Source organism: Ochotona princeps, chromosome 14, assembly GCF_030435755.1.
Source record: "Ochotona princeps isolate mOchPri1 chromosome 14, mOchPri1.hap1, whole genome shotgun sequence".
NCBI classification, from domain to species: Eukaryota; Metazoa; Chordata; class Mammalia; order Lagomorpha; family Ochotonidae; genus Ochotona; species Ochotona princeps.
In genome coordinates, this window is record NC_080845.1 from 56,850,278 (window position 1) to 56,875,434 (window position 25,157).

At 43.8% G+C, this 25,157-nt stretch overlaps 1 protein-coding gene across 2 annotated transcripts in view; it reads right to left on the reverse strand.

The window, feature by feature from the left end:
- NTRK2 (neurotrophic receptor tyrosine kinase 2) overlaps nt 1-6,094 on the reverse strand; it is a 351,452-nt gene extending 345,358 nt beyond the window's left edge. The window contains exons 1-2 of one of the 2 annotated variants that reach the window (XM_058672627.1): nt 5,680-6,094; nt 4,654-5,246 (exon numbers count right to left, since the gene is read on the reverse strand). In XM_058672627.1, the coding sequence (XP_058528610.1) occupies nt 4,654-4,865 (212 nt within the window). In that variant the 5' untranslated portion in view covers nt 4,866-5,246; nt 5,680-6,094. The remainder of the gene's footprint in view (nt 1-4,653; nt 5,247-5,679) is intronic. The other variant, XM_058672628.1, reaches the window with a different exon arrangement.
- Between the last annotated feature and the right edge of the window lie 19,063 nt (nt 6,095-25,157).

The following is a 25,157-nucleotide window of genomic DNA, read 5'->3' on the forward strand; positions in this document are numbered from 1 at the left end:
TCTCGTTATGACACACACCACCTTCCACTACCCCTTCACCCCCGCCTCACACAGACATATCAAGCATGTAAAAAGTTCATGGTGGCTAAATAATCTCTCCTACAAATGCTCTCATTGATGTGCAGGCATCAAGAGGGAACAAGAACAGGCATTGCCAGAAGGAGCAGCAGGTTCAAGGCCACATTCTTAACCTACACCTTTTGAACCTACAAGGAACTCTCCAGAGAGGGGGAAAAGTTAACCTGAGGGATCATGCCAGCCTAACGTCCTACGATGGTTTGATAATCCTTCACTCCATAAAGGAAAGATGTGCAACGAGTTAAAATCAGGGACACTGCTTTGTACTCAAAGCAGGAAAAAAAGGACAAAAAAGAAATTCAATTCCCCTTCCCCAGCTAAACAAAAACTCTAGGTTTTCTCCTATGACCTAGATATACTCAAAGAGATCATACAGAACGTTCCAACAGAAAAACAGACCTCCACTCTCAGCAGTTCAGGCCAATTCTTCAGCTTAGAAAAGCTCTTGATGAGCAAATAGTGAAATAAGCAGAGGTTTATGGGATGCAAACAGTGAAAGACCTTAAGCAGGCCTGCCCTTAGTGCTAAGGAGCTGTGACCACGTGGTGTCAACCTTCCATTACTTGCTTATAACAACATGGGACCCAGGGCCTTCTCTTAACTCCAGTGCTCTGAATTCCCACAAGGAAATATCAATTTTCAGTGAAGGAAAAAAAAAACTCAAACACATTTTCCTGTATGGTCAATGATGGGTGATGGAGGGGGGAGGAGGGTGACAGTAGGGTCAGAAGGGTCACTGGGATGATTGTTTTACCCTGAGTAAAAAAAAAAAAAAATCCTCGCACTGCGGATACAGAAGGTATGAAATAAAAATGACTCTAAGTGATTGCACTAAACTGAACTGGGTAAACACCCATACACTGAAGCCAGCATGTTTCCAGCTCTGGCTTGCAAACTGTATTAAATAATGAATGATGTAAATTAGACTGTCTTATTTATTAACAAGTCCAGTGTGGCTTATGTAACCACACTCGACATTTAAATGCATGGCTCTTAAATGCATATAAAGCACAACCGAAGTTCTAGAACCCCCAGTGGAGGAGTTCAGAAGTAAACAGCGGAGTAATAAAAGCAGATGTCTCTCACGGAATCCTCGTCCATGACAGGACGCTTTCTTTTTGTTTTGTTTTTGTTTTTGTTTTTGTTTAAAGCACGATTAATCACAATGGCAAAGCTTATAAAAGCAAGAGAGCCAAAATCAACATATCAATGGCATAACATTACAGCTGTTTAACCAGGGCAACAATAAATGGCACATGGAGGCTCTGACAGTAGGAGCTGGAAGTGCTATTTGTGGTGCTAAGCGGAAAAACATCAAGTGTGTCTTCAACATTACCCACAAATCAGAGGATATTGCCCCCGAAACCCATAAAAGGATCCCTGCTGATTGTTCCAAAACACATGCCAGTAAAATTGCGTGTTCTTCCACAGCCATGTTGATATACTTGGCACACAGAACCAAGCACTTGATGGTTAGGATGGGACATTTTGTATCACACGTGTGCTATCACATTTAAAAAGGAAAACCCCCCAAAATACAGGACTGATTTTAATCTTGCCTTTCACCACTTGGGTGCATAGCACTTGTTCTCTGCGATGCACTTTGGCACTCAGTGGCACTGGGGCCTCCATGGCCAGTTACATAATTCCAATCTCAGGCTCTTCTCTTGAACCCCATTTATCTGTAACAGCGGTACCGTTCTTAATGTTCGTTTAGCACTGCTGTGGTACAGATATTTGCAAATAATAGAAGCTGCTGTTTAGCGGCGTGGGGCTGGGCAGACATGAGATAACTCTACAAATCAGAGAGACACAGATGGAGTGGGCAAAGGGCACAGGCCATAAACTGTAACAGAGATATTTTTAATGAGATAGACTCCAATAACGATGCTGAAGGGAAATGTTCATCTTGGATTAACATACTCACATTGAAAAACATGCCTACCAACCTCTTGATCAATTTGTGAACCTTACAAAAAAAAAGAAAATAGAAAATCTTTCCACTGATTCTCTTCGAACTATAAGGGGACGGTGGTTTAAGATATAGATGGAATATACATAGAGAAATATGAACTATGTTTCAGTAATCGCCATGTACTTACTTACATGATCCCTGTTTTAAAAACACAGAAATCTGTAATTTCAGCTACATATCATTAAACTAGAACTTTAAAACAGATCATTTCAGCAAATGCCACTGGATTGGTCCAATCAAGTTTAAAAAACAAAAAGTGTGTAGTTTGCTTCGAACTGTAGCTGGTATCCCCTGAGCAGCAGTTGAAAAGCCATTCAAACCAATGGTGATCCGTAAGAACAGGATGGTGTGATATAAAGATGAGGGTGGGACAAGCTCCTCCACCATGTCATTTTTGAGATCAAAAAAGCCGAATTCAAGATCAGTCTGTGACGTGTGCTGACACACGTACTGCGAGGCACAGCAGCCCACAAACCCTCTGCACCGACACCAAGCCACGCAGAGGGACAAGCAGAGAGAAGCACTGTCCTCAGAGGTCACAGTTCCCAGCCGGCCTGACTTCCTCTCCTGCTCACCCATCCTACACACCTGGGCCTCCACGCCTCTCAGCCGCCCCGATGCTACTGGGCTTTCAAATCAAGAGGGAGGGGGAAGTTGAAATTGGGGGTGGCATGCCAGAAGCACTAGCTGTGACAAACACCTAAGCCAATATTTTTAAAATTCCATCTGAAAATAATCTACCATCAGAAATATCAGAGGCAGCAAAACATTTGTGAGAACAGATTTTTAAAAATGCTCTGTTCTTTTCTACTAATTTGACATAAAATCAGGTAGCTAATATCTCAAAGGTTTGAAACACTTTTTTTTTTCCAAGTTAAGGAGTTATCTTTTTCTTTTCTTTTTAAAGCCTGTGGCCTTAAAATTGTTGAAGTGAAAAAACAAAAGGTAAAAATGATCAGTCCTGCCTCATGTCTTTCTTCCTTAGACATCCATCATGTCATACTAGCACTTAAAACGACCATACCATAAAAGAAACCACACACGATACCTAACTGTATAAACCCCCTTCCTGTGGTCCCCGAGCAGTCTGAGGGGCTCTGTTCCATAAGCCCTCCTCCATCTCTGACTATGGACAGCCCAGCTCAGGGAAAGGACACAGATTCGGACAAAGGCCGCAGGCACTTTGGATCATCCTGGTGAACAGCAGCCCGGCCCAGGGCCAGTACAGCTGGGGCCCTACCCACCCTTCCTCTCCCTCCTGGCAGCCGTGCTAATCCATGCCCAGCCCACTAAACTCTGTTGCCATTTCCTCACGCCCGGGGCCTTGCCATGTGAGCATCACCAGCAGAACAGGCATCAGAGACCAGGAAGGTCTCTTACTTACATTGCAAAACAGGCTACCTCCGTCAACTACGTTGCCAAAAACACGGTTGTGCGTTATCTGTGCGTGAGCAGGTTGGGGGGGCGGGGTGCGGGGAGGAACATGCATGCGCACTCGCCAACCGGAAGGCCACAGCCCAAGCCCTCCTCAGGTCTGCCTATCTGAGTGTCAGACACGGTGAAGAAAACCGGGAGAAACTTTGTTCTTCTCTCCCCTGCCAGGGGATGAATAACACACTATGGCCACAAAATGGCCAAGTTCTGGGCCAGGAGGTAGGGCGAGGTAACACAGATGAGCTAGCGACAGGACTGTTGAGTTCCAGCTTGGGATAGTGGTGGATCCCGGGAAGGTAGGCACACACAGTTCTGCGTCTCCATGCAGGTTAGCCATGTTCAGGGTCACAAGGGTGCAAGGCGAAAGCCAGCAGTGGCCAAGAACTAGCCCTTACTTTCTCTTCCAACCTAGGGAATGACCGGATAGGCAATTCAGATTCACTGCCCAAATGGTCTCCAGATCATATCTCTGGTAAATCAAGTCCAAATTCAATCAGAGCCAGCTCTCCGACTCCCAGCGAGCACATTTGCTCCTTTAAGCCAGTGCATTTCAACACTGACAACTTCTCTTCTTACAGATCGTTTTCAAGGCCGTCTCTGATATGTGAAACAAAAAGGGAAACTGCTGAACTCCAACGCTCAGAGTCAGGGACTCGCTTCCTCCAGCGGATTTCAGAAAGTTAATAATGTGAACCTCCTCCTCTCTGGTGTATCACTGCAGCTTTTTGTTTGTTTGTTTTGTTTTTCCTAATGCAACATCCGCCCAGCACTCTCAGGAATAAAGATATCTACAACAAACTCACTGCATATGGGACAAGCAAAAGTACAGCCCAGCCCTGCTTTGAGATATAAGATGCCTGTGAGCTGCTTTCCAACCAGGAATAGAAATGTCTAAATCAAAAAGAATGTATATAACTGCTATTCATGCCTAAAACTTAAAGTGTCACACTTCACCCTGAGCTAGCAGGTTCAAGCCACGGGGAAGTAAGACAGGTTGTAAGGCGGGTTACCAGCAGAATGATACAGCCCACATCTATTGCCACTGAATTCCCACACTTGGGATAGCACTCAACTTCAGGAACCAGCCACCTGGGCAGCCCGAAGTCTTGGGGGGAAGAGAGGGAACGAAGAAAGAAAGACAGGAGGAAGGGCACCACGAAACTCACATTTCGGTAATGTTCTCAGGATCTGCACTGGCAGGCTCCAACCTGGGAAACGCCACGATGCCGGGAGAAGGGTCGCTGCACCAGATCCGAGAGGCACTACATTTGCAAGACGTGGGACAGGCTACAGCGGCCCTCCAGAAGCCCACCGCCAGCCAGCAGAAGCCCCAGAGCCGCGCCATGGCGGGTCCATGCCACCTCGTCCAGGACGACATCCCCAGCCACCAGTGGCAGCCCAAGTGTGTGTTCCCAAACTGCGCCGGTAGGCTTCCCCGCGCCGGTGCGGGGAGGCCTTCTCCCGCGCTCGCCGTTCGCTCTCCCGGACTCTTGGATGCGTGATGCGGGTGCGCTGAGTTGAGCGTGGCCAAGGCCGAGTGTAGCAGGGCTTCAAGAGTGTCGGCGCGGGCGGCACCGTTCACAGTGGCAGGGGCATCGCAGGCCGCTTCCCAGGGGGCGCTACCGCCGCTCCGAGCTCCACCGTGGTCGCCGCTGCATGGCTGGGCTGTGCGGGGCACCGGCCCGCGGTACTCCCAGGACTGGTTGCGGGCGCAGGCTCTTCCCTTGGCGCGAGCGGGGTTCCGAAACACACCTCTGGGCTGAGGACAGACAGACACGCGTAAGTCTGAGCGCCGGGCTCCATACACTGAGACCAGGGGCACTCTCCCTCAGCGCTAACCTCTCCCCGAACCCCGACCCCAGCCCCGAGACCGTGGACGGATGAGTGCCCAGCTTTGGCCCATGAATCAACTTGGCCCGCGATGGCACTGCCGCCACTGGGGCCACCAGTGTGCCCACTCCTCTCCCCAAGGCTGAGGTAGAGAGAGTGGAGGTGGGATGGGGTTAGGACGAAAGGGTCCCTGACACAGGATTCCATGGCGTAGGCCGGGTGGGGGGGGGGCCCTCTCAAGGAGGAAGCCGAAACCGACAGCGATGGCTCCGCGACGGCCCTCCCACCCCCCAATGATGCTGCAGAATCTGCTGCGGCTGCTGGGCGCCCGGGGCGCGGGCAGGTGGCGCGGCACGTCCCACCTGGGGAGCAGCTGCGGCCGCCCAGGGGAGGACGGCGAGAGCCGAGGCGACGGAAGGCACTGTCGGCACTGCTCACCCGGGCTCCGGCGCCTCACGGCCGCCGGCGGCGCCTAGATCCAGGCTTTCCCGCGGCCGCCGGGAATGAGCGCGGAGAGCGTGAGCGAAGGAGCGAGCGAGGCTCCTGCTCCAACCCAATTCCGAGAGCCGCCGCCGCCGCCGCCGTCGCCGCCTCTGCTACTGCTGGCGAAGTGACGTGAGGGCTGACGCAGAGCAGGGGCAGAAACTCCAGAAAATTAGTCTGAAATCCAAAAACACACACGCTCATACACACACAAACCCAGAACGCCCTCCAGACAAAAGCAACAGGGAAGGGAGGGGACTCTGGGGGCGAGCGCGAAGCGAGAGGGGGGAGCTGGGGGGAGGGAGGCACCGGTGCCACTGGCCAGAAGCGGCATGTGGGAGCCCACACAGGCGCGCACACACGCGCACAGGCTGCCGTGGGGGACGCGCGCGTGCGTGACTCCCCTCAGATCCAGATACCCCGCGGCTGGACCACTCCACCGCGTTCGACGCCTCCGGGACCTTCACCCGCGGCAGAGGGCCGTCTGTGGGCCCTTTTGGAAACGGGAACCCGACTGGGCTGCGCACTAAAAATCAATCAATAAAAATGCACTGGTTCTTATTGTCGGAGTCCTCCCTCTCCCTCTGCGTTCTCCTTTCCCGCCCTACCTAAAAGGATTGGCGAGCTTCCCTAAGGAGGAATAGAGCCTGTCAACCCAAAACGTGATCTGCATCGGGAACCCATTCCGGGCCACCTCTCTGGGGCTGGGGGCGTTTTGAAGGGGGTGTGGGTGTAGGGAGGGGGCGGAGGTCTCCAAGCACAACTAGAGCTCTGGAAGGGGGCCTTTTTCCTGCTGTTTTCTGCCATCACACGCCTGGGAGAGACATGTGAGAGGCAGGGCGCGCGCCTGACGCGTTGGGCTCTGTAAATGCGCGGCAGCCACGCTGGCCCGTAGGGTGCGTATCGACGCGTCATTTTTCTCTCATGCTTCCACCTGGCAAGACGCAGCCATTCCCAGGTCGTAGCTCCACTCCCCCGCAAGGCCCACCCCACCGCATCCCCCAACGCGGGGCATCCCGAGCCCGTTCTCCCCTGCCGTTACCTTGCGCGTGTGCGGGTGTGCACGAACGCGTGCACTGCACCCGCGCGGCTCGGAGTACCATATGCATCCAGCTATGGAGAAGCCCGGTGCGGGCAGAGTCTACTCGGGGGCTCACAAGGGACAAATGAGGCGATCCGGAAGGGTCGAGTGACAAACCGTAACTGTTCTATGGGCGCAGTTAACGGATGCCTGCGGGCCCTTTGCAAGCCTGGTCTGAGAATCCGTCTTCCCATTTGCGGCTCGGAGAGTCTGTTTTTCCGCAGTCATTTAAAAGGGAACTGGGAAAATGCACCGCAGTGCCTGACACTTCCGAGGGCTCTGGTGCCCCCGCGCGGGGAAGAGAGCGCCCGGCACGCTCGGGAGCACCAGCCGGCGGGCCGCGGTGACGGTTGGCGCTGCGCTGCGCTGGGGGCGCGCACTGGCGCCAGATGCGCAACCAGCGGCGCCCGACGCGTGCGCGTCTTGGACTTAGCGGGGGCGCGACTCATCTGACCTGGAGGAACTCCCACCGAGAGAGAGAAGTGAACTGTCTTGAGGGCCACGGACAAGTGGCCTTGGCCTAAATGCCTCGGATCTGATAGGCCAGGCTAGGGATGGGAGGAATCGAGACACTAACCGTGAAAATGAATGCTCAGATTTTGGCGACGCCTTAAATATCACAAGTGAACGTAGCATATGTCAGGGGGAAGCTTTGGTACAGATCCCCGCCGCTGGAATTCTCGAACAGCACTCAGAAATCTTGTTGCAGGCCCCAAAGACGAGGCAGGATTTTTCTCAACATCGTTACTGGGCTCGGATACGTTTAAGTGCCAAAGGATGGGGCTGAATTGGCTCAAGCTGATTTCCCTGCTGGCTTAGGATGCGCTGCTGAAAGAATGCCATGGGCGAACAGGTCTTGGTTAAGTCGCACAGTGAAACTCCACCCGTGCTGTCAATATCTTTGAAATGGAAGAGCTTCCGCGGGACGGGACACACGGGGAAAAGTGTGTATATAATTGTGATACCCTCACCGTTCTCACAGCCCCTACCCTGCTCTGTTTTTCTCAGATAGGGACCATTTGCGCTCTAGTGGCCACACAGTGGCCATGCAACATTTAAAGTACTGATGGCTTCAGACTATTTTGAGCTTTGAGGACAGAAGATACTAATTATGCTGTAATACACATACTATAATTATTGATTTGTACTTGAATATTTCCCACTAAAATTTGCCAACCCTACTTCTTTTATAAAATATGAATTTCGTTTCTTTGGAAGGCAGAGTGATGAAGAAAGGGGCAGGGAATCAGAGAGAGATCTTCAATCCACTACTTCACTCCCAAGGTGGTCTCAGTGGCGGAAGCTGGGGTTGGGGCAGGTGGAAACCAGGAGCTCCAGGAGCTTCTTCCAGGTCTGCCTCGTGGCAGACTGCCAAGTACTGGGGTCACTTTTTGTTGCCTTCCCAGGGCAATGGCAGCAAGGTGGATCAGAAATACAGAAAACCTGGGATTCCAATGGACACCCGGATATGGCATCACCGGTGTCACAACTGGAGGTGCAGGTCCCGTTGGTTCTTTCAGCAGATCTTTATTTATATATCTCCCAATAGAATGGAAGTTCCACAAAAGCAGATTTTTGTCTATCTTTATTAATACAGCGCAAGGTTATAGCAGGTGTTAAAATGTATGTTTGTGTGTATGTGTGTTGAATAAATAAAACATATTGAGGTTGAATTTTCACTTTCCGCAATCCTGTCTGAAGTACTGGTTTACTCCTTCCCATTTGCACAATTCTGAATCTCCCCTCTGCCCTGAGTCTGGCTCCTCCAGTTGCCAGATGTCCTCGCCCTAGACCAGGGAAGCCCTGTGACTCACTCACACTGGTAACTTACCACTGTCTCACAGCTACTACAACACACTGCAGCCAGCAGCTGCTTAACTGGCCTACTCATGGCCCTACCTCAGTTTCAAGGCTGATAATATATTTCCTGAAAATCATTTGAGGGGATTCATCAGATCATGGATTGTGGCAGATGCACATATTTTCAGATGAAGATTATAGAATAGCGATCATCTTGCTTGAGTCCTCTCAGCAAAGGCTTGGAGACCCAGTGGTGCAGGCTCCATCACGTACCTAGTCCAATGTCTCTCCAACAATCCTACAAATGCATATATGTATGCATTTGTGTAGAAAGCAGCCTCATAACACAAAGTTTATTTCTTCTTCATACATGGAATACAATGATCTATTCATCTTTCTGGTATATCATTTCATTTTAAATCCTGGCAACAAACCAATATTTGATTTTAACATTTAGCACCAGATTGTAAAAAGAAAGAAACTGATGACTTACACTTTTTCTTTTAATGATTTATTTGTTGATTTGAAAAGCAGCATGACGCAGAGAGGAGAAACACATGTGCACGCGCACACAGGCACACATATGGGAAGCAGGGGACAGAGAAACAGGGCGGGGGAGAGAGATCTTCCATCCACTGGCTCACTCACCAAATAGCTGGGGACAGATCTGCACCAGGCCAAAGCTAAGAACTCCATCCTGATCTTCCGCATGGATTGCATGAGTCCACATAGTTGGAGCATCTTTTGCTACATTCCCAGGCATATTAGCAAGAAACTAGATTAAAAGCAGAGCAACCAGAACTTGAACCAGAGCCCAAATATGGGATGCCAGCACCACAAGTAGTGGCTTAATCTATTGCACCAGTTCCAGCCCCCAACTTGAAAGAACTAATAAGAGATCTACCTGACCAACTAAACAACTAAGACAGTGAATAAAATAAACAGTAGCTTTTATAGTTACAGACAACAATGCCTTTGGCTCAGAGGAGGAACCTAGCCAACGTGCAGCACCCAGGATGGAGTGGCAGGGAGGAAGCACTGCACAGACGTCTCTGGAGACCTGCAGAGTGTCGCCTCAAGCACCCAGCATGGCACTGATGAGCACATGCAGGTGGTGGACGCACCTGAGGCCAGGAAAGAAGGACGGAGAACATTCAAGGGAGCAGAGTCAACAGAAAACACGAGAAGGACTATTGAAATCACTCCCTTTCAGAATTTGTGGGACAGCACTAAAACATATGGAGGGAGAATCTCAGGACACTAAACACCCATATTAGAAAAGAAGGAAGGTCTTCAACCAATGACCTCAGCTTCCACCTTGAGAAGCCAACAAAAGAGATTGACATTGTGGCACAGCAGATTAACCCACCTCTTGTGACAGCACTTTCCAAATTGTCCTGGCTATTGTGGCCATTTGGAGAGTGAACCCATGGAGGAAGATTTTTAGAATTCTCTCTCTCTCTCTCTCTCTCTGCCTTTCAAGTAAGTAAATTTTTAAAATATTAACTAAGAGTGGTGCTGGGGTAGGGGTAGAGGGGAGGCAATATAATAGACTAGCACGTTAATCCTCTATCTGTGATGTCAACATCCCATGTGGGTACCAGTTCTAGCCCCAGTTGCTGTACTTCCAATCCAGCTCCCTGCTAATGGCCTAGAAAAGCAGCAGTACATGGCTCAAGCCTTTGGGTCCCGCACCCACATGGGAGATCCAGGGAAAGTTGCTGACTCCTGGCTTCAGATAGGGTTTGTTCTGGTCATCGCAGCCATTAGAGTAATAAACCAGTGGATGGAAGATATCTCTTTCTGTCTCTTTCTCTTTGTAACCCTGCTTGTTAAACAAAAATAAAATTAATCTTTAAGCAAAAATTAATCCAAAGGGGCCATCGTGTATCACCCTAAGCCGCCACCTGCAGGGCCAGCATTCCATTTAGCCACCAGTTCAAGTTCCAGCTGCTCCACTTCTAATTCAGCTCCCTGCTAATGTACCTGAGAAAGTAGCGGAACATGGTCCAAACACCTGGGCTCCAGGGAACCTTGAAGAGGCTCCTGGCTTCTGGCTTCTGGCTTCTGGCTTCAGACCAGCACAGCTCCGTTATGGACATTTAGGGAGTGAACCAGTGAATGGAAGATTTCTCTCCCTGCGCTTCCTAGTCTCTGTGTTACAACTTTGCCTTGCAAAAAAAAAAAAAAAAAATCAAGAAAAAAGTTAGATTAAACACAAAGTAACCTGAAGAAAGGAAATAACACAAATAACACAGATCAGAGAGGAAAATAATGGAATAGAACTTGGGAAAAAAAATCAATGAAGCCAGGGCTTATAATTGGAGGAGATCTGTAAAACTAACTGTTCAACTAAGCTTATAAGAAACGAAAATGAGAAGGCACAAATTAATAAGAGCTATTACTACACAAGATATCTTATAGATATTAAAGAAATAATATTGTGAATAATGTTACACAAATAAAACTGAAAAATTAAGTGAATGCATCTGACAAAAAAATATAGCATTCATAGAAGAATAGAGAAGAAACAGATTATCTGAATAGTCCTGTATCTGTTATGGAAATCAAATTTTTAGCTAAAAGACATTCTACAAAGAAATATTCAGGAGCCTGGCAAAGTAGCCTAGTAGCTAACGTCCTCACCTTGCATGCACCAGGATCCTATATGGATGCCGGTTCTAATCCTGGCAGCCCTGCTTCCCATCCAGCTCCCTGCTTGTGGCAAAGGAAAGTAATCAAGGACAGCCCAGTACCTTGGGACTCTGCACCCATGAAGCAGACTCAGAAAGAAGCTCCTGGCTCCTGGCATTGGCTTGGCTCAGCTCTGGCTGATGTGGCCACTTAGGGAATGAAACAGCAGATGGAAGATCTTCCTCTCTGTCTCTCCTCCTTTCAGTATATCTGATTTTCATAAATAAATAAAACTTTAAAAAAAATTTCAGGCCCAAATAGCTTCACTGGCAATTTCTACAAAGCAATTAAAGAAAAGTAACACTAAGTTTACCTATTCTTCCAGTAAAATAAATAAGAAGGAACACTTTTCAATTCACTGCTTTGATATCAAAATCAGGTAGACATTGAAGAAAAAATGGAATACTTCTTCTGAATACAAAGGCAGGAAGTCTAAACAAAATATTGGAAAACTCAATTGAAAAATATATAATATGCAAAACGTCATGGCCAAATGGAGTTGATCTTTCTTAGTTTAACAGTTTAAAAAGGTATTTGATCAAGCCCAACATTTATTGCTGCAAATTTAAAAAAACCAAGGAATAAAAACAGAATATCTTCAACCAACAAAGGGAGTCTACAGAAAAAAAAATTTCCTATAACCAACATAAAAACTAACTGAGGAAAATGATATTTTTCCTCACACAATGGGAGAAAGACAAGGAAATGCACTTTTTTTGGCAGTGTACTAAAGACTTTAGTCGCTGTGAAAAATCAAAGAACCTCGTATTAATAGTTTGTGGTGAAGGTCTGGGAGTCTTCATGGTTGGGATCCAGGCTTTCTCCTTACCACCTGCTCCACCCTGGAGTGCTCCCCTGCTCCACGCACATGACCTCCTGTTAAGAGGTTGTCAGGATCGCACCCGATTCCCCCCTCATGCATTGGTATAGTAGTTTTATTGTTGTTTAGTGCCACTTTGAGTCTGTTATCTATGAATTACCAGATTTGATCTTGATAGGCTATATTGTACTTTTTTCTCACTCTTTTTATGGTCCTGAAAGATTTCCCTGCACTCCCCCCCATTACAGGTTAACATAGCGTATTGAGGGTATAGTAGGTTTTACAGATTTTCGATGTAGATCTTAAGTATTCTGACATTAATTGTTGGTTTATAGATTATATCGCCTTATCTTATTGCATTGGATACAGGTTATAAGAGATTGCACTAATATTACAATATACAGGTACTATTTTCCAAGTTGTTCTCTTTTCATCTCAGATTAAGGCAAACAAAATAATTAACAATAAAAAAAAAAAAAAAAAAAAAAAAAAAAAAAAAGAAAAATCAAAGAACCTCAAAGACCTACAGACTGGAAAAGAAGAATAAAACCATTTCTGTAAACAGACAAATAATATCTTAAATAGAAAATCCAATTAAATCTACAAAAAGACTGCTCATATTACTAGTGAGCTATCAAGTCTGTAGAAGTAGGTTAAATATATACATCAATAAAAATATACACATCAATTATATTTCTCTATTCTAGAAGAAAGCAGTCATGAATTAAGTTGCTTTGAAATACCAATTACAAAAGCATCAAAATATGAATATTTAGAGCAATCTACAAAAAGAAAAATAGGTCTTCCGTGTTATAAAAAGTAATGATCTTGGCTCTTCTAAAGGTACTGTTACTAATAGGAAAAGAAAATGCACATGACGGGAGGTACTCTGGCAGCTGTCTTATCTGATCTAGGTCTTGTGTTCAGAGTACATAAAGAACTGTCGAAATTCAACAGTAATAAAAATCAATTGCCTGAGAGAAATAAAACGCATGTGCCCATACAAAGACTTCTACTTGAGTGTTCCTAGCTTCTTGATTGATACAAGAAAACACTGGCAGTAATCCGCACACCCAGACAGGTGAAGGGTCCGATCAACTGTGACACAGTCCTACTATGGGATGTTACCTGGAAATGAAAGAACACCACGCTGTTGAGATCACAACCATAGGCATGCATCCAAAGCAACTCTGCTGAAGAAAGAAACGGGGTCAAAGGGAATGCAGACTGTGTGATACCATCATTACAAAACGCTAGAAAATACAAACAAATCAATCATGATGGAAAAGAAAAATCAGTGATCACTGCTGAGGGGTGCAGGCACAAACAGGGTCTGTCCTCTTTGCACTTCATACCCACGGCTGTACTATTTCTACAACCCCTTTCTTCAGTGTGAAGACTTCTTAGTATTCAGATGAATACTCTTGTCCTTTCCAAACATATCCAGAGACTTTACCCAGTCTTTATTACCTGTTTCCAAGGATTCCATCTTCTTTGATATCATCTTTAAGGTCTACACTAGGTGAATGATATTCCTCTAGATCTGCACTATCCAATATCATGGTAAAAAGCCCAAGATGTTTAGTGGTTAGAGTGAGGTTAGTGATAATTGAAATGTTCTCTAAGTATAAATCAAATATTTAGCACAAAGATAGTACAAAAGAGAACGTAAATCATCTCATTAGTTCTTATACTGATTGTGTTTACATGAGAACATTTTCATATCTTAGGTTAAATAAATCATTAATACTAGCATCATGTTTCTTTTTAACTTTCATAATCTTGAAATAGTATTTATCAATTCAATGTTTGCCATTTTAATAACTCCAGTATTATTTTTAAATCAATGACCCAAGCCTTTATGTTATTTAATCTATGTGTAATCTCTTAAAATCTCAAATCTTCCATTGAGCATTTCAACTATTCTTCCCACCTTTTCTACCTTCAAGACCATTATGTGTGACTTTCATGTATCAGTACCATTGATAATTAATATGTAACATGACAGGTTCAAACACTTAGAGACATCATCCAGGCTGGCATTCATTCCTTAACTAAATCATTCATCTTAACATTGAATGAAACTATTGAACAAGCTAGGAATCCATTAAACTGAATTCTATGATGATACATTCCTGGGTTCTTGGTCTGAGTCAACCATGCCCTGTACATACAATTACATAAAACATGTACTGTAATATAAATGTTTGTCTTCTTTTTGCAACTGCCTTCCAATTCATCTGTTGTACAAAGAACTATTTTATTCCACCCTAGTGACAACCTAGCACCCACATTAAAGTTAATTTTTCCTGTAATTACACATCTTTTTTTGTCCCCCCTTAGCTTTTCACATTCTATTTCTCTAACATTTCAGTATCAACTTCACCAAGCAATCTCCCTAATCCTCCACCGCTTTGGAACTTGGTGCACAGGTTGTCTTGTGAAAATCACAATCCACTTGACAATTTTACACTCACTTTAGCTTTTACAGATGGGGAAAGATTGGGTCAGACAGCTCAGAAACAGGGAGAATAGAACAGGCATGGAGAAGATATTGTAAGGAAACCGAATAAACAATGCGTTGGGTACATCTTGGAATACAGCTTTGCTCCTTTTTGGAAAATTGAGGCAATTTCTATTCTTTTCGTCTAAGTGCTACTTTTCCTTAGGTGGTACCAAGTTATTCCTTTGTCACTTAAGCAAGCCAATAATAATGTTTAGTATTTTGCCACCACTTAAATAAACTATGTTAACTCTTCTATGGTCTCATTGTACTAATCTTCATGATTTACAAAGGAAATGTTCTTTTCCTGACCAGAGGCCATAGAACGAGTGGTGAATAATACTGCTTGGTCACTGATCTTGTTAACAGCACATCATCTGCCCCAAAGCTCCATCATTCTTCCTCCAAGCCTCCCTCAAATAGTCCTTAATGCTTGTTCTAAATTTCTCGTTTACTTGTGGTTTTAATGCATCCTGGACTTCAGTTCTGCCACTGTTTTCACAGATTCATGCTCCTCTATTTTGTTCAAAATATGGCCATAAATTCTACTTTCTCCTTCCTGCACATCAAAACCCACCAGTGAGTTAAGTAAAAACTCACTTCTTTCTCATGGAGTCATTCACATCTGTGAGGCCAGATTTTCATATGTAGAATTCCCCTTCTCTGTCTCTCTCTCTGATCAATATTCTTGTCTGGAGACATGCAGCCAAATGATTTCTATCTGTTTTTCCTCAAGAAAAAATTAATCCATTCCCCAAAGCCTGAGATATATAGCGGTGTACTCACCATCCCATAGTTAGACTTAGTCTCTATGCTACACCCACATGGCCCTCCCCAAGGAGTTGCTGCCCTTGCATCCATCAGGTCCTGGAATGCCTACCACATCTGAGTGGCTTGTCCTCAGGACTAGGGCAATCATATCACCAATGAGCAAAGTGGAAGTATCCTGACAGAAAGGAGAGTACAGGGGGCAGAATCGGGCTTTATCAGAACTGCTTGCCACTGGTTCCCCTTAAAGGTGCTCTCTCTGGTGCCCAGGCCTTGTTAGTGTTGTTCTCTGTTTTCATTATAAGCTGCTTATTCCTTTTCCATGTCTTCTCGCGATCTCAACTAGAAGAAATGGGAACACCTGTTCCCATTGGGAATTGATGCCCAAATTCCTGAATTTTCCATTTACATAACAGGGGTGAAGTTCACACTGTTTCTGTAAAAACTCACCCCAAATACGTAGCTAAAACAAGAAAAAAATTTCTTACGTCGTTATTCAATGTCAAATTTCAGGAAAGGTCAAGGAATTCAGCTCCATGGCACCATCTGGAGTTTAAGACTCCTTCCATCTTTTCCCCCTATCATTTTTTAAAGTATTTATTTGAAAGACAGAGTAACACAAAAAAAGAAAGGACAGAAACAGAAATAGAGACAGAGAAAATGAACCCATTAGTTCATTCTCAAAATGCTGCAACAGACAAAACTGAGTTGATCGAAAACTACAAGCCAAAAGTTTTTCCAGATCTCCCACCTGGGTGCATGGACCCAAGGACCTGAGTCATCTTTGGTTGCTTTCCCAAGCAATGAGCAGGGAGCTGGGTTGGAAGTGCAGCAGCTGGGACACAAACTGCCAGCACCACAGGAGGAAGTTAAGCCTGCTTTGCCACAGTGCCCAATTGTCTTCATCTGCATGGTCCAAGCTGACTACCCAGCCTGCGGGAGGAAAAGAGGAAACAGAGTGAAGGTCCATTAACTTTCCTAGTAAGGAAATGATACAGAAGTTGTCTGCATCACACCCACTCCCACTCTTCTGGTAAGAACATAAGATCACTTCTTCACTTCGAAGGGAATTTGGAAATAATAATTAGCCAGGTGTAACCAAGTGTTTTGAGAAGTTACAGTGGGGAGTTCTGCTGTTCAGGGAAAGAGTTGACATTGCTGACCCCTGCTTCCTAACTAGAATGTCAAACCTGATCAGCAGTCTAGATTCAAACAACACATAAGGAACAACTCAAGTGACATCCAATGCCATTTCTCTCTATCCTAGGTAAACACAAAAAGATCATCCTTCCACACCGATGACTCCAGTCAAATACAAAGCCATAATTCTGTGAATGGCAACTTTCACTGCCTTCGTTGTGCTAAGGACATTTCTATTTGCCTGTTCTTCTTAAATATATACTATATATATACTATATATATATATATTTATACTATAAAAAACTACCTTGTTTGGTTTTGTTTCTGGGTGTTTGTTGTTTTTGGTGGCTTTGATTAAATCTTTTCTCTTGACAAAAACAAATTAACAGAAAGCATCAAGCATTCACATTAGCTGAAACAGCCCAGGCGCCCTTATATAATAGGGATTGTATCAGCAGATAGTCTCACCTTTGCAGTAAACATCATTAGACACACGTTCTAGTCAATGTTATGCCACTTTCCAATTTCTGTGTTGCTTTCGGACAAATTATTGTCATGACTTCAAGTTCATGTCTATCTGTCTTTGAAGCTGGTATAACAATTTCATTTCATGGTTGCAAATTCTTTTACCCTATTCCCATTGGGAAGTGGATTCTATGTGCTCGTCCCCTGGAAGCTGGGCAGGCTTGTGCCAGTGTCAACCCAAACAAAAGTTGTTTCAAAAGGCCATTGAGAAGTGAGACTTAAAGATAAGTTTATTTGGGAACAAAACATTTCTAAAATTCATGTGTAGTTTTTTCATAATATACGTATTTCCAAAAATGTTTGAAGACCCTGTGAAGGTGTAAGTTTCGATTTTCGTAAGACTTATTTATTTTCATTTAAAAGGCAGATTTGCAGAAAGAAGACAGAGAAACAGAGAGAGAAAGATCTTCCATTTGCTGGTTCACTCCCCAAATATCTGCAATGGCCAAAGCTGAGCCAATCCAAAGTTAGGATTCAAGAGCTGCTTCTGGATTTCCCACATTATGGGGCTCAGGGACAAAGAGGTCACTAAGTCAATAAGATGACGACTAACAGTCCAGGTCACTGGCGGGCAAGATGGTGGCCAAGGACAGAGCCCTGGGAGTAAACCAGGGCAGGAGTCACATCGTTTCAAAGAAAGACTGATTGGCCAGGGCCATTTCACTCAGCTACCCCTGGCCTATGGGAGGTGGCTTCCCACAGTCACTCTCCTAGTAATTGACTTCTAGTTTCTTCCTTCTTGGAATTCCTGAAATTCCTGGCCTGAAGCTATCCCTTACCCTATATAAGAAATTGAATTTCCCCAATAAATCAGAACTGCTTAGACAGAACTCCTGTCCGTCTGTTTGTCTCTCATGGGCCAGGAGGCTGGGTGGCGGGCAGCAGGCTTATCCCGTCTGGCATACTAAAGAAATTTGTGGGGGAGACCCCTCACCACGTGGGTACAAGCGCCCAAGGACTTTAACCATCCTCCATTGCTTTTCCAGGCCACAAGCAGGGAACTGGATCAGAAGTGAAGCAATTAGGAAACAAACCAGCACCCATATGGGAATCCAGTGCTGCGGGGCAGGGTATAAACCTGCTGAGCCAACATGGCAGGGTATAAACCTGCTGAGCCAACATGGCATCCCTTAAAGTTTTTTTCTGCACTAAAATATATATATTCCTTTTAGGTTTTCTGTGGAATATTTGAAGTACCCTCACATAAAGCAGCAAAGGTGTCACTGTGTGACTTCTGAGGTCATATCACAGCAACAGTTGCAGTTTTTGCCTTGAGCCTGAGAAGACTTACTGCTGGAGTTCCGAACAGTCATGAAGAAGTCCCAATTCCCTGAGGCTCTCCTGCTGACAAGCACAGGACAGTCCCAGCTTAGTCTAGGATTCCACAAAGCAATTTCTACACACCCTGCATGGGTGACCAGTCCATCCCCAATCAAAATGCAATTGAGTGACCTACATTGTTGTTTCATGGACAGGAAGAATCAGCTGGCTCTGCAGGAACTCCTGACCCACAGAGATGTGAAGGGGAGTAAGGCTGTTACTGCAGCGGTGGCAAACATCCAACCTATGGACCACATGAGACCCATGAAATCAGTTGGTCTGACCCTGCCAAGGCAACTGTAGATGGAACTTGAAATTGCAACATATCAATAGCATATTAACATTTAAAGTTAATAATTTTGTATGGTCCATGAAAAATGCTATAAATATCCAAATGGCCCTTGGCACAAAAAACTTCCCCACCTGAAACTCATTAATATTTGGGTAGTTTTCAATCTGGCGATAGAGGCCACAAAATCTTTTCCTTACCTACTGCTTTTCTCTATGCACATCTTGTGTAATGAATTAACTTTTACTTACTTCCCATTAAAGACATCATTTTCTGTAATCATAAAAACAAAAAACATGTTTATTTCCCACAAAGGAAATGTTTTACGTATCTAAGAACTTTCTAAAGTTGTACTGAGACAATCTTATCATTAACAGACTCTAGTAGTTAGTGGAGAGCTATCAACTTCCACTCCTGTACCTTGATTTCCAGGGGAATTTTTGTAGGTGTGAAGTTGGCACTTTAGCCATCAGACCTCCAGTTCTCTTCAAGTCAGTTTACAGACATTGTTAAATACTGGAAATATAAACAGAAATAAGACACGGTTCCTATCTTCCAGGGTGGATATACATCATGGGCATGGCATTAGTCAGAAGACCAAGGAGGAGCACAGACCCAAAGGATTCAAGTCAGGATTTGTGGAGGCAACAGTCTTTGAGCTGAGCTTTACAGAATTCACAGTGTTTTATCTTTTTTCTTGAAAAAATGGACAGGAGATAGCGTGAGTATGGAAGGAGGCCAGAAACAACATGGCACATATCTGCTCCAGCGGAGGCCACTCTTGGACCTTTTATCTGTCCCTTTGAGGAAATGAGCACTCATTGTTTATGCTGGGTTCTCGCTACAGACAAGGTTCTGAGAAGATGTGGTGACTGATTTCTCACCACGTCCTTTTCCTCTGGTCAGTCTCCCCTGGAGCCTGTCCAGCATCACTAATGGAGCAGCCTGTGCAAAGCATGTCTGGAGACTCCTGCCAAGACCTGCATCTGCCTGGCCTTGAGGCTTTGCCAAGTATCTTCACCTGTAAACAGCTTCTCTGTCTTCCTGTCTTCCCTCTCCTGGGTCACCCTAGCATTGGGTGTTAGACAAACTCATAACCATTCTGGCCTAAGTCTGATAACTACAAAGTCTTATGGAGACAAAGCCCTTATCAGCATTGCATTTCTGAAGTCACCCTAGCAGAAAAAACCAAATTATTTGATAGAATGAAATCACCTTCTTCTTCTTCTTGATAGTTTTCACTTAAGTGATTTTTTTAATTTCTCTTCAAGGAGCTACATGATCAGTTGACTGACCTGATGCATTATAATAGAAATATCTCTTTTCTGTTTGGAAACCACAGGGATTCTGCAAGCTTCTCCACAAATATGGAAACCACCCTTTTTGTTTTTCTCCTATTGTCTTTGGATAGTTTCATTAACCCTTGTCTACCACCTGCAAGCCTTCTGTGCACAAAACAAATTTCCTGTGACTAAAAAGCTCCAAGAAAAGAAAGAAGATTTCAGGAAGATTTCCTCTCAGCCTCTCATGTGAGATAAGTATCAGAGAAACATCTGTCCCCAAAGAATAATTCCATTTCCGATGACAATTAAAAGTAGTTCTGGATTTTCAGATTTCAAAATTTCTTCACAAACTTCAAAGAACATTATCAGAGCCTCAAATCACAATCTGTCCCAAATCAATTCTCTTTAACTTAAACTCGAAATGATGTGCCACTTAGTATTGTTTTTAATTAGGAGGGGGCATCCTGAGAGCTATCATAGTGGTCTCATCATCTCAGAAGATGTCACCAGCTACTGCCTTGGGATTTTCCTGTCTCCTTTGAACTCTTGATTCTCTAAACGATAGCATAAATGATGTCCAAAGAGAGATAACAAGATTGTTGCTGGATCAAAATCATCAGGTGATTTTTACTTATCAGCTGGATTTTCTGTACCTGCAATTTCACACTTAATGTATGCAGATGGTGTCATGAAGCTTCTATCTCACAAGGTTCTTGGATGACTGACTTGATATTGTCTGTGAAGGTCTGAAGCTGTAAGTCTGGAACTTTCTTCAAATGAATGACTTTGCCTCCCAGTGTGGTGATGGTGCCTGCCTGAATCTCATTCTGTAAGGGAAGAGAGCCATGACATGTAGGCTTCACATCACTTCCCCCCAAGAACTGAAAGTGTTTAGGTACCCCAACCACACTCTGCAGCCAAGAAGGAAGCACTGTCAGCTGAGATGTCTCCTCTGTGACCTGTACTGCCTGTAGCTGGTTCACATGAGAAGTAGAAAAGCACAGAGTGACCTCGTATTACTGTCCCAGCAACACACTGCCAGTTTCCTTGACTTTGGTGGTTTGGATACAATTTTAGGGACTGTGTTCAAGATTTCATTTTAAAAAGTCAGAGAGCTTCTTGCTAAGTTGGAAGTTGAGTTTTCCTCTTTGTCTTTGTTTTTCTTCTGAGATATAGTTGTGTTTGAAGAAATGAGAATGTGCCAAAGCAGTTTTCAGTGGTTATGAGAGACAGAGAGATGAAATAGACAGCCAATGATTGATTGATAGTAGATGCATTATAGAGAAGTTCTTTTAATAGCTACCTATGCAATTCTGTTTACACACTTGCTACCGTCCAGCACAGGTTATTTTAAGAACAAAATTTCCCATTGTCTTCTTGTCATAAGAGCATTGCAAAGAGGTCTTCATAGCTTAGCCCAAATTCCTTCTGTCTGAGAACCTGGCCACTTGCCTGCCTCCCCTCTAGCATAAATGATGTCCCTACTTCTTTTCACCTCCTCTGTATTTTCTAGGTCGTGGTTCTACATCAAAGCCTAAATATACATGAGAGACTCAAGCCCATATGTATTTAGAATAAAGAAGACTTAAGACTATGAGTAGAGCCAAATGTAAAAACAAAGTAAAACCTAACCCAGAAACACTTGCATTTATTTTTAATCTCTTTCTTTCCCTCATCACTCCTCTTGATTACTGTTTATTTTTGCCATATTTCTCAGCAACACAAGCAGTTTTGTTTCCACTCTGTTTCCTATCACTTTTCCGCAGCCAACCATGGAAGAATGGGGAGGGGGTGGTGGTGAAGTCACCGGGAGGGAAGCCAGGGGGAAACTGCCATCTCGTGCTCAAGACGGTTGTCATGGTCATGATTGTTGCTGCTGAAGTCAATATGATTTCTGCATTTAGGAGAAGAAGACCTCAGAGTCCAGTTCTGGTGCTCCCTGGCTTCAGTGTTCCCAGAAGTCTTTGAATTCCCCATGCTTGGTGTTGCTTTCTTGGCCTTCTCTCTCTCCAGAATATCGTGAGTCGTCCCTGAGTTGAATGCCAATTTCTTTTTTCAATGACTCCAAGTGCGACTTGATATAATTATACTTCAAGTGCAACTATTCACATTTTTATGACTAGGCTCAGTGACCCAACTCAGAAGGATGAGCACTTAATAACTAAAGCATGACAGGTTGTTTAAAACCAGACTTATGAGTATTCACTGCACCCTGCTGTTGGAAAATGACCACTCACAAAAGACCTGCTGCAGACCAGAACTTTCCCCTGCCTGGAAGCCTTATGTAGACAAGATCTCATGGGCCCTAGGAACATCCAGAGATAGGCTCCTCCCTGGGAGCAAAGTTAGGGGGCTGAAATTAACAAGCTGAAAAAGACCAAAGGAGAAAAATGTGGGAAGGAAAGGGGAAGGAAGGGATGGGAAGAGGAGTGTGGGAATGGGAGGGGAGGGAAAGGAGTGGGAAAGGGGAGTGGAGGGGAGGGAAGGGAGGGGAGAGGAGAGGCGGGAAGAGGAGGGAATGGGAGAAAAAGGGAGAGGAAAGGAGGGAAGGAGAAGAGAGGAAAGAGGAGGGGAGGATGGTAAGGGGAGGTGAGGGGAGAGGTGGAAATGGGAGGTGAGGGAAAGGAGGTAAGGGGAGGGAAGGAGAGACCCACAGACGAAGAACCTTGGGATGGGCAAAAATGCAATAATCTAAAGGAAATAAAGGAGCGCCATAGAGAACAAGAATTTAAGACAAGAATTGGACACTTGAAACAAGAAGAAGACTAGAGAGATGCCATGGAAAAGGAGCTTTTGTGATGGGGAGTCAGTCTACAGAGACTCTCAAGTCTACAGAGAGTGTTTCAATCAGAGGAAGAGGTCAACTAATTCAATGACCTGGTCATCAGGCAGGAATACGGGCCTATCGATCTGCCAACAGTTACAAGAATTCATAGATCTACAACTGCACATGAATTCTCCATCTCTTAGCTCAAAATATTTTTTAAAAATTTCTTTATGGGACAAATATTCCTGAAATCCACATTTGGCCGGTAACTGATGGTTTCAGACCCTGCGCTAGCTACGCTAACACAACATTTTAATGTAAATGTTTATTATAGATCAGAAGTGTACCTCCACCCCAAACTCCTGTCTTTCATTCAAGAAGGTTTACAAAAACACAGGTAAGAGAATGACATAAATGATTAAGTTCACTTTCATAAGCAAAAAATAAACACAGAAAGTCAATTTAAACTTCACAGCTTACACACACACAGAAAAATTCATTCAAAATGAATCACATTGTTAAATGTTCAATTTAAATGTTCATTTTTAAATTATATGATATTTAGGGGGAAAGCATAGATATTTGAGATGGAAAGATGGATAGTTAGTATATTTCACATGAAAAACATAGTCCATCACAAAAAAATGATAAGTTGGGCCCAATTAAATTTAAAACATTCATTCTGTGGAAGATCCTGTTCAAAATATGACCAACAATTAAGAAGTGAAATTATATATTTGCACCACATATAGCCAACAAAGAAACTTATATCCAGACCATACAAATAACTCTCAAAACTTAACATAAAAAACTCTAATTTGAAAACGTGCCTAGTCATAAACAACTATATAACTAAATTAGAAATGTAAATAGCAAATAAGCACTAAAAAAGATATCCAATATAGTTCACTATTAGATCAAATTAAAATCACAGTAGAGAAATCAGCACACGTATCTGAGAATGGTTAAAAATAAGAAATAGTAATAACATTTAATGTTAGTGAAAATGCACAGAAATCAGGCCACTCATCCATCAGTGGTATGTACAGGAATGTAAAATGATGTAATCACTTTGAAAAGCATCTTGGTAGCCTCTTCCAAATCCCCAAAAGGTACTTACCATATAACTTGGCAATTGCACTCTGGGACATTTAATCTTAGAGAAAAGTTCTACCTGTTTATATTTGCATTGTAACGTTCACATACAAAATAACATGCACATGAATGTTTGTTGGAATTCTATTTATAAAAGACAGAAATTGAAAACAGTTCTGATTTTTTCAATGGATTACAATTAAATAAGTTGTGATATATCTATATCATGGAATATTTCTCAGCAAGGTAAAAGAATAAGCTATCAATAGACACAATTTAGATAGACCTCAAGGATATTATGCTGAATGACCAAAGTCAGCCTCAAAAGTTAAAAAACAATATTGTTACACTTACATAAATGTTCTCAAAATCAGATATTTCAAAGACATCAACTTTAAACTCCAGAATGACATTAATCCCAGAAGGCTCAAAATACTAATGAAGCTCACCAGTGAGAGCAAGTGCTTGCAGAGGCTGTTCGAGTCCATTTCACAGTCCCTAACCCATCTTGTGATCATTTCCCCAGTTTCAGGATGAGTAATTAGAACAGACATATTTAGCAGCTGGCACAGTCCCAAAATTGGCTCACTGACCTGTGGAATAAGAGCTATTAAGATAGGAAAGGCCAAGTAGCAGGCATTAGGCTGATTCTACCTGGATAAACAGTAAATCAATATCATGCTTCAAGAGGTATTGCAGAGATTAATGATGCAAGTGTGATTCCCACAACATTCCTATTCTACTCTAGTATTTGACCCATGCAGAATTTAGACCCATGGAATTTAGAATATGACAGTGTAATACTGTGAGCTTAACCAGATGATGACTCCAATTGAAGCTGCCATATCAGATGTGGTTTCATTGCTTAAGAAGCTAATACGTGCTCATGTACCTGAAATGCAGCTATTGATGCAGTAAAATATTTTTCCCTATCCTTGTCCGTAGGCATTACAGAGCAGTTTGTTTTTAGCTGGTGAGGCCAGCAATGTAACTTTCCTGTTCTATCGCAGGTATAAAATCTCTGGCCTTATGTCATAATTTAATATGTAAGATTTTGATTGCCTTTCCCTTCCACAAGATAGCAAAGTTGTCCATGACATTCACTGCGCCAAGTAATCCGCAAGTAGTAACTACTCTAGATTTATTGGTAAGATATGCATGTGTCACAAATAAATCTGATTGAAATTCAGGGGCCTTCTAGAAAGTATAGGTCAACATCTCTATTGAGCCCAAATGCAACAATCCTCAACAAAATATTTATTTATTTATTTA